The 10,648-nt window shown below is 39.3% G+C and overlaps 1 protein-coding gene across 3 annotated transcripts in view; it reads left to right on the forward strand.

Annotated features, from left to right (window-relative positions):
- The window catches only part of RB1CC1 (RB1 inducible coiled-coil 1), a 93,334-nt gene extending 84,793 nt beyond the window's left edge, over positions 1–8,541 (forward strand). The window contains exons 21-24 of one of the 3 annotated variants that reach the window (XM_025922902.2): positions 1,605–1,663; positions 3,812–3,948; positions 6,274–6,344; positions 7,145–8,541. In XM_025922902.2, coding sequence (XP_025778687.1) covers positions 1,605–1,663; positions 3,812–3,948; positions 6,274–6,344; positions 7,145–7,222 — 345 coding nt within the window. In that variant the 3' untranslated portion in view covers positions 7,223–8,541. Of the gene's footprint in view, positions 1–720; positions 1,568–1,604; positions 1,664–3,811; positions 3,949–6,273; positions 6,345–7,144 lie in introns of those variants that run through there. The other 2 variants (XM_086695097.1, XM_086695098.1) reach the window with 2 other exon arrangements.
- The last annotated feature ends 2,107 nt before the right edge of the window (positions 8,542–10,648 follow it).

A 10,648-nucleotide genomic window follows, 5' to 3' on the forward strand; every position in this document is an offset into this window, starting at 1 on the left:
GAGCTTTTTAAAAACAGTATCTTGTAGGGAAACGTCTGCTTTTCTTTCCTATACCTTATTGAACAGCAAAAATTACATCTAAATTCTGTAGTCATCAGTCATATGGTCGATTAGTCTACAGTCATTATAGTCAATCATTAACTTATCACCAAGACCATCTTGAGTCTATTTGCGGTTTTTGTAAGTACAGCGAACCGTTGTTCAAAAAGACTGAGGAGAGTTGCCTGTCTCAGACATCATTCAACATGCTGTTTTATGCAGTATTTCCAATAGACCATAAGCTCTGTTTGGCAAGGGTTTTGTAGTCAGTTTTGTCTGTGTTCCTAGCACCTTCAGTAGTAACTGGTACACAGTTGATGCTTGGGAAGTGTTTATGAAAGAAGGAATTTTGCCCTTCAGATCCAGAGGACCCCACTCCCACCCAGAGAGGTGTCTCAATGTTAAGTATACTTTCATGTCAATTTACAACTGTTTCCACAGTGTTTTCTTAAATCTAAGACCTCGTTTATAATAAATACATGAAAAACTTAAGCTTTTTAAAAAATCTGAATAAAATATGGTCCAGAAAATGGATGGTCAAACTTGCCTTCACTGGCAGTATGTAGACCATTTGGATGATTTTGATAATAAATTGCTGTACTTTTAGGCCCTTCTGTTCATTATTTGTTATTGTTCTTTTTATTTTGTTTCAAGCACTAATGAGACCCTTCGTTATTCCAGATAATGTTCAGAGAGCAATGGAAGAAATTCTGAGAATCAGAATTAGACTTAATAAGAGACATCCACTTGTCTGTCCTTGATTTGTGCTACCCACTCTGCTTGGGAAGTGAAGGCATCTTTACCATCCTTTCTGGCCCTGAGACTGGGGGACACGTGCCCCGTGTGTCATGTGATGGTGTCAGAAATGGATTAAAGCCCGTTTGAAGAGCAAACCGTCCCAGCTGGGCAAAGGCAACAGCGCGTCAGCTCGCGTGTCTCGTCCCATTTTGTTCGTCATCAGGAGAGGAAATGGGTGACAGTCACACCTTTCCTCATTTAGCACTTGCTCAGAATTGTGGGTTTTTAAACTGAAGCTTCTCAGAAGTTGGCTTGGACGTCAGAGAGGGACTTTACCGACTCTCAGAACTTTGTTCTCTGACCCACATTTCAGCCAGAGTAGCATTGTGTTTATTTGTTTTTCCAAGTTACTGAGTCTTTGAGTAAGATTTTCCTGTAGAGTTTTTTGGTTTATTCTTTTACCAGTAGATTTGAAACTGATGTGTTAGAATTGGCAAACTCTTCTCCAAAAATTGTTAATCTCTTTCCCTGTGATATTTTTAATATTAGCTATGGAATTACAAATAAAATATTCTATACGTAGTCTTTAATGCAGCCAAATTTGATTAAGAAAATAACATAAGTAAAAGTGTAGGTGAATTTGTCCACTGAAAATTATTGTTGAAGGAAAAGAATTACATTAATGAACCTTATGCTTGGACTCTTAAAAGCTGAGGCACAGATCTGAATGTGTGTGACATCGAGAGAAATTTTTGCAGCAAGGACCTAATAAATACATGTGGTGCTTTAACTGTGTAAATAGCTTTATGAACTGTCCATTTTTTTAGATGTCTCAGAGCATGTCTTCGGTATCCTCAAGGCATTCGGAAAAGATAGCTATTAGAGAGTAAGTATTTTATTTATATTTTCTCAAAGTTTTTCCTGTGAAAGAGAGTCACTGATTTAGATAGTATTGGATTGTTAACGGAAATATATTTCAGTGGCTGTGATCCTTCAGATTTCAGGTGCATTGAGCTGAGTGTTTTGTACTCATTGGTAGTAAAACATTTTCTGTTAAAAGCAAAGGTTTTCTAAATTATTCTTGGAAACATGAGGATTACATTCAATTACAGCTTTAATTATCATTTGTACACAAATACTTCTGAAATCTTTTTGACTCCACTTTTCAGCTGATGCCACCTCTTAAAAAAATTTTTTTTTGCATTTATTTATTTTTGAGAGACAAAGACACAGTACAAGTTGGGGAGGGGCAGGGAGAGAAGGAGACAGAATGTGAACCGTGAACCAGGCTCCAGGCCCCGAGCTGTCGGCACAGAGCCCGACGCGGGGCTCGAACTCACAAACCGCGAGATCGCGACCTGAGCCGAAGTTGGCCGCTCAACCGACTGAGCCACCCAGGCACCCCCAATGCCACCGCTTCTAAATCCTGTTGATCACCTTAGTGTTTTTCATTTTCGATCGGAGAGTCATTTCAGATAGGAGATTTTTTAAGTTGCAGTGTTTCTGGTTTCTGTTTTTCAGACTTCATTCTAATTGATACACTACAGATTCATAATACACTATTAAATTTATCAGTTGAATAATTTCACAGACAGCCGTCCTGTTCCACATTACCTCACAGTAATATATTGGGTTTTGACACGGGCTGTTGGAAAGGAGGGTCTCCGTAATAAGGTTTTTGAAAAGCATTGTTAACAGCTCACAAACACTGGTTAGTCTTCTGTATTTTGTCTGTAATAGGTCTGTCAGTGACATTTTTGGTTGTCAGACGTCTGTGGTTACTGACCCTCATTAGAATCTTCTCTTTTCTCAGTGATTTGAAAGGGCTAAATGGTATCTGCTTTTATGTATCAGCTGTATGTCAAGTCAGATCCAGGGTTGGGCCTTTCAAAGATTAGAATGGGATGAGCTTTATGAAAAAGAAAAAACTGCCAGGGAGAGGCCCTATCTGCCTTTTTAAAGGTGTTCTGGTGTTTAGCCAAAACAGTGCCTGCCACGTCCTGTGAGGCAGGCATCGAGGGTTTTTAGGATAAGCAATTAATGAATAAAAAGCTGTTCTCTTTTAAAAGCTTTCCCAGTGATTCTGATGATTTATCAGGTGCAAGACCTACAGAATTAAATGATCGTGGCAAGTGTGAAACCCAAGATTAACTTTCCTTGTTTCTTTTTTTTATTAAGTTTTTTAATTCGAATTCCTGTATAGGTAACGTACAGTGTTACCTTAGTTTCGGGTGTGCAACATAGTATTTCAGCAACTGTGTACGTTATTCAGTTACTCAGTGCTCAACATGATAAGTGTACTTACTCTTAATCCATCCCCCACCCCCCTCCCCTCGGGTAACCACTGCTTCTGTTCAGCATAGTACTGGAAGTCCCGGCCACAGCAGTCAGACAGCAAAACGAAATAAAAGGCGTCCAGCTCTGCAAGGAAGACGTATTACTTCCGCTATTTGCAGATGAGATGATACTACATCAAGAAAGCCCTAAACCCTCCACTAAAACACTGCTAGACTGAGAGAGAAATTCAGTGAGGCTGCAAGATTAGCCTTCAAGGCCTGTTCATATTTTGAACATTTTGAAAACTGATTCTGAAGAGAGCATCACTTAGAGCCTATGGGCAGCTACACCCACTTCCTTCTTTCCTCGCTCCGTGTTTCAGGCCTCACCCTAAAGCAGTCATTTCCACCGACTTGTTTAAGCCTGATTAAGTACATGAACTGAACACTGCTGGGTTTTCTTTCAAACAGAAGAGCACTATACCCAGAGACAGAAATAGCAGGTAACACGTAGTGTGAGTGGAAGATAAAGGATGAACATCTTCTTCCTGTGACTAGATGACTGGGGGGGGGGGGGTCTCCCCCGGGGGTGGGGGGTCTCCCCCCTCATCCAAGCATTTGTTTTGTTTTGTTTTTCTAAACAATAGGTAGTGTTTGATACTTGAATATAGGCTGAACACTGCAGAATATATGCTTGAAGTTTCCAGAAGAGTGCGGCAGTGACTCTTCAGGGCAATAAGTTACATTCCTTTCTTCAGTTTTCAGGTGGGAGATTTGGTGCTCATCATCCTGGACGAGCGCCATGACAATTACGTGTTATTTACCGTTAGTCCAACCTTGTATTTCCTGCATTCGGAGTCTCTGCCTGCCCTGGATCTGAAACCAGGTGAGGGTGGTAAGTGTCACATCCGGAACCACACTAGCGAAGCTGGAGCACACGCAGTATGTCAGAGGTTTTCCCCTCCTGTCTAACCATAACAGAATTACATCACTCAGATGGAACTCTGCTTAATACGTTTTTGTTTTTGTTTTGTTTCGTTTTTTCGTTTTGTTTTTGTTGTTGTTGCTGTTGTATAAAATCTGCATTATCCGGATTATTTTCCAGGATTCTACTGACAGTTCGAAAATAGAGTGGATTTAATGAGATTGGATCAGATATACCCTAGCAGAGGCAGAGTTATATTGTCAAAATTCTCATACACATGCAGCCTATTTTAGCTTAGTACACATTCATTTGTCTATAAAGGCAGTAAAGACCAGGTTTAGAAAAAAAGTTCTCCAGTTGTAAAATGCCTTTTCTAGCCTACTTATCATCTTACGTTCTTCCTTTTTTTTTCTTTCATTAAACTTTTCAATACTTACTGGTTTTTTTTAGCTTTTTTAAAAAAACTTTGTTAAAATATACTAAATTACAGTGTCTATTGTCTATTGCTTTGATCTTTAAAAGAGAATAGATACCTTGGGATACTTAGCTTAAATAGGATTATTAAAGTACAGGAATATATGCCCATTACAATTGATGTGTCCGTGTGGAATGACTTACCGACATGGGCAAATACCAATTCTTGAATTAGGCCAGTGTCACGTGATCACTCCATCATGGCTGTTGGTGATGGGTTATACAGAAATGTGCATGGACTTGTACAGTTTTCGTAGAACCTTGAAAAATGAGAAGATAAGCTTACAACGTACTGATTTTGTGCCTTGAAAACAATGAACGTTGTATTTTTTTCGATTTTCTGGGTTTTTTTTTCATTTCTTTAAATTTTTTTATTTGAAAATGATTTTGAAATTTACCAAAAAATTGCACAAGTACCAGCGTTTAAAAAAAACAAGAAAAGACCTATAGACCTTTACAGATTCACCTGTTGTTAACATTTTGCCCCATTTGTTTTATTCTACATGTGTATGTCTAAATGTATAAATGCATAAATATACACAAACGTGTTTATTTTTGTTTCCAGAACTATAAGGGGCTAAGTTATATCATGGATCTTTAAAAATTTCAGTGTGCCTTTCCCAAGAATAGGAGAGTTAGTGTTTAAATCTAGGAAACACTTCCTGTGTACCCTTAGAGGTCACAGTGCACGTGACCACGTGAAGGGCTATCACAAGTCTTGGAGAAAAGAATTTAACAGTCTTACTTTACCAAGGAACTCTACCCTCCTGACCCTCACCCCACCCCCACTTTTTTAAAGAAATACAAAATACTAGAGTGTTTTTATGCCCTTGACAGTGGGACCCATTTCTCCTCAGACATAAAACATAAGCATTCAGTTTTAGGTCATTCTTTTCAGAAATCACGCATTATCTGTGAAGTGCTAAACTACTCTGTAGAGCATTTTCCATTTCTGATAGTTCGTTCATGATATCCTTCATTTATATCCTGCCAAACTATGTTTAGGGAATAAAAATCAGATTTGTCTTCTCTTGGGAATCTCAGGCTTTAGCCTAAGCAGATCATTCATTGACCCAGTACTTTGCAAATCAACTCTTTTATTAGCTTCTCTTTTAATGAATTTAAAAATGAAATGAGTACTCTCCCTTTCTTAGCTTGTCACACTTTGGCTCTTTGAGGATTAGCTTTTCATCCTGTCTCCTCCCGCATTTTCCGTCTCCCCTTCACACAAGCACCGCCCTTCCGGGCTTTGCTTCTTAACCCGTTAGCCCTTAATCGGTATTTATTGTGCACCAACCATGTTACCGCTGCCGTGCCAGGCGCTGTGCGGGACAGATATGACACAGGCTCCTACCCTTGAGCACTGACGTTAAAAGCACCCCCCACCCCCCCACAAAGGCAGTGCTTTGCTCTGAACCTAGAGGATAAATTTTGTCTGAATAACTGTCTGCTTTCAGAAATAGAAATGGTCATCTTCATTAGCATTTCGGTAGATGGCACTGTTGAGCTAATTTAGAATTCCTAGATTTATTTGTTCATGATTTGTACTTAGATTATTTGTAGTTCTTGAACTTTTATTAGTTCTGTGATTTGCTTTACCATCTATATTTAGTGAGGAAAGTTAAAATCAATGGCTGAAAAGTAAAATGATTCCATTTCTGTTTCAGAAAACATTTTGTTTTTTAGGGATTTCAGTTTTAAGAGTCTTACACCTTTTTTCACTTCTGAGAACTTTATTCGTCTGTTTTGATTCTGACAGTTAATGTTTTCATGACTAATTATAACTACTTTTAAAAAGAAACTCACACTTTCATTCACTAGCTTCAGGTGCATCTCGAAGACCCTGGGTACTTGGAAAAGTAATGGAAAAGGAATACTGTCAAGCCAAAAAGGTAAAAACTACATCAGATAATATAAACCTAGGAATCATAAGGAAGATTCAGATTCACATACTCCTTTACACAGAAATTGTTAATAGGGCAGTGGTTGGGTTTTAGCTCACTTGATCGAGTTAGGCCTAGTTAGGCCTTGAGTTTAAGGAGTGTGAGTACGAACCAGGAGTTTTACAAGGATTTGTTATTTCTCTTTAGAGAGTAGACATGGATAGATGATTACCAACAACTCATCAGCCTGTACATGAAAACTACTACGCTCTTCTGTTCTGTGACTATCCAGTTATTAGTGTTTTGGTGTGCGAAGAAAGAACACGTAGCATAACTGATGATTGAGTGCATCTGTTTGTAGGCAGAGTTGTTTTCTTGTTTTCGTATGCTATCCCCCGGGAAGGAAGATAACGTGAACTATCTGATGGCTGAACACGTACCTGACTGTAGTGTCAGCAATGTCGACACCGTAGAGTCGGTGGAATCTACCGAACGGTTTGGGGCCTCTCTGCTCCAAAGCACTGATGGAACTTAAACTGTGTACGGACAGTTCTTCGGTACGAAATCGTGACCTGTGGCTCCGTTTGTACCGTATTATTGAGCAACAATTACCAGCTCTTTCTTCCATCAATGTTAGTGGTTCCGTGTACTCTCAGCCTGGGGAGGGGCGGGTCTCGGGCACTTTGGTAAAGACTTCTGCTCGCCCGTGCTCCCCAGGCCCTAGTACTCTCGCACTGAGTAGTACGATCGGACAGTACTGTGTAGTTTGGTTTTAACCATTGAAGTCATTCCTCTTCTTTTCTTCTTAGGCACAAAACCGATTCAAGGTTCCTCTGGGGACAAAGTTTTACAGAGTGAAAGCTGTGTCATGGAATAAGAAAGTATAACTTAAGGAAGAAATCAAACGTCCTGTGACACCTTCCTGATCTGTCCTACAGTGCTTACTCATCACTCCAAAAACAGCAGGCCGTCTTTTTATACGGAGGTCGCCGTGACAATACACTTCACTGGTGTATATCACTTCCTTTTTAACTGGCTACGTTTTAGGAACAATAAATTCATCAAAAGCCTTGGCCGACTTAAAATGGTTTTGTTTTTGGTTTTTTTACCCAAATAACTAGAAATGCGGACCAAAGTAGTTCATTTTCTCAAAGGGCATACCCTGCATTGTGGCTTACGGTGAGCCATATTAATTGCCTGTTACATATACATTAGCTTGGACTTAGATAGTAAATGTTAGCTCTTATTACCAGCATTTGTCCTTTTGTGAAATCAATATCAGAAAACTTGCACTCTGAAACACATTCTTTATAAAATGTATAAATTCTTCAGAACTATTTAAAGAGGAGTGTTACTGCATGCAGATAATCATAACTTTGAGTTTGCGTCTGTAGATTACTAAAGCAAATTGTTTCATTTGTTTTTTTAAATGCCCTTTGACGTTTCAAAATAAAAACTTGTCATTTGATCGACTGATGTTAAGGCCAGCCGTAATCAGCAGTCTTCAAAAGCACTTTGAACAGCGGCCACCTGGGTTCTACGGGGAAGCGTGTGTGCTCTTGACCGTTTCAAACGCGGCACTCAAAACCTTCCCAACCTCTTTTGATTTGGGTTGAAAATAATCCTGTTGATGAAATCGTAATCCATGGTTTGAGTTCAGAAAAAGCATATTCATTGTACATTAACCATTTAGAGGTCATTTAAATAACAAAATATTGTATTGTAAAAGACATGTAGAATTTTAAAACAATAAAGATTTGAACCTGTAAATGTGTGTGCCTTTTAAAGAAGGATGCATTTTTAATATATTCGAGTGATTGCTGGGAAGTGTGAAAAACTTGTTCTGTATCATATCGGAAGAGAAACATGTTTATTACAAAAATGTTCTTTAACTATATACTATGTAACAGGGTAAAACAGTGTTCTGTAGAATAGAATTGTGTAAACTCGATATTTAGACAAATTGCTACGGAGCAAAGGTATTTAAATGAGTTAGTTGAGTTGGAGGAGGCTTGTTTCAGGTTTGTTGCTAGAGAACGATAATAAAATGATTCTTTTTCAGAAAATATTTAATTTCTTCTTAAAAATAAGTTAAATATTTTTTTAAATATGTATATCTAATAGTACAGAAAATGGAATAAACACCATAGTGTATAGAAAACTGAATTTGACAACATATTCATGAATAAATGAACAAATGATTTCACATGTTTCTATTCAGTCCTTCCATGACCTCTCAGGGCAAAGAATACCAAAGCGATCAACTGCCGTATCTCCAGAGCGGTTTTGTTAAGCAGATTTGGTTGGGTCTGGATGAATCTGCCAGGTGGACCATTTTGACTGACTGGGTGCCTCTCACACATAGAAATATGTGGTCGTTGTGCTGTGGAGCCGCCGTGGCCTGACACACGACGCGGAAGCCATCTCATCGACACTGCTCTTTCATGGATTTTGTCACTTAGCGTTTTTCTTCCATCCTGTTTTATAGCCATCCCATCGGTGTCCACATATCCCTTTATAAGGCACATGGAGAGAACATGCAGTTTTCTTTGTTAAAAAGAGAAATGGATCCTGGCAACACTCTTGGAGTTCTTCCCTTTGTATGCTTACGGTCAGTGTACTGAGCGTTTGGGCATCAGAACCCCTGAGTTCCATCTCGATCTAACCTTCACTTTGGGCGACGGGCATTAGCTTTGAACCTCAGTTTTCTCCCTAGATGGTATGGTAGGACCTACCTCGTAAGGTTATTTTGAAGGTTAAGTGATGAAGTTAATACACCTATAAAGTGCTATGAACAATTTTAAAAACATTAAGTATTCAATAAACATTAGGTATTATAAAGATTTTTTGCATAATCAAAGCCTGTTACGTTCATTACCCAATCTCTCATAGAAACGTAGCTTGCTTTATTACAAGAATCATGCTTAAATCATTTTATTGCAAGTAAAACTTAAGCACACATGGATTATGTGGATAATTTTACTGATTTTCGCCAAGATACCTCTGCATATGCTAAGAACGGAAGGAGCAAAAATTATGTAAACTTTCATTTTTATTTTTTAAATTATCGTGGTGTCAAACATGCCTATGCTTTCAAAACCGTGAACCCTCTCCCAAGCCCCTGTTCTGTTTCCCAGTTGTGTCACCTAGAGGTATACTTTTTAGCTTGTAAGTGCCAAATAATACTATACTGCAATTATCTTGATAAATAATTTATCGATTTACTTTCTTATATGACATTTTAGCTATTTCGTAAGAACTTTCTCTGCTGTTTTTCCAGTAATTTACTATGTTACTTTCCAGCTGGTTCACGAGCATTTACGTTATCATGACTCTCTACTGTTTGCTGAGCAAAGTCGTGAACTACGATTACGTTTCTTTTCGTGTACAGCCCACAGCCTTTACTAAGAGCTTTTCGACTGGGTTTTGTTTTTGTTTTTGTTTTTGTTTTTTTCCTTCTTGTGCTATTGTGGTGTGATTGCCACAACTGATGTTGTCAAGTGCTTCTTCGTATTTTATTTCGTCAAGTCGCGTTTCCCAGAGACGTGCGTTCTGGAACCATCTCCCCATGCCTCGTTATACACGGCCAGAATGAACCAATTCTCACTTGGAGTGTTTCTTCGAAACTTTCAGCCAGAGGCACACATTTGTTTTGCCGCCGCAAAACTGGTCATCTTTCCAGCTCAGGAGCAGTTTCCCTACCTTCCCAGCCTTGGTGGTCGGGCCGCACCAACCGTTAGGCTTTTGTTGTGGCAGCACCGCGCCCTTGGTCCCGATCTTTGGGTCAAGTGCCCATTGTTGCGTCACTGTTCATTCCAGACCGGTACTAGCTCACGTGGCTGCGGGCATCTGTTGACTCCGCTCAGGCCGGACGCTCCGTGACGCCTTCATGCGAGTGTCTGAAGGCTAGTTAGGGCTGTCCTCGGGGATGCTTCGGCTCCCCTTGTGGCCTGTCCTAATGCCCTGGGGTTCTAAGCTGTGGCAACAGCATTCCTAAAAGAGAGACAGCAAAAGTCAGACGCTTGGGAGTCCAATTAGGCCACTTGTCTTTTGGTCAAACTAACAGAACCCACTCAGATTGCAAGTGTAGGAGTGGTGGGGGGGAAATTGTCTTTTTTAAACCACCACAGTTCTTTCTGAAGTTGGGTGCAAAGCAGCCGTTGCCCTTTAATATTTAGAAAGAGTTATGGATCGCCTCGGGTTTTTTTTTTTTTTTTTTTTTTTTAGAATGTGATTTAGTGATGTCTAAAGCCACAAAACTTTAGGTAATCCTTTAAAATAATTTCCATAAATATGCCTTTTACTTAGTGAAA

This window comes from Puma concolor, chromosome F2 (genome assembly GCF_028749965.1).
Source record: "Puma concolor isolate L17-30 chromosome F2, mPumCon1.1.hap2, whole genome shotgun sequence".
NCBI lineage: Eukaryota > Metazoa > Chordata > Mammalia > Carnivora > Felidae > Puma > Puma concolor.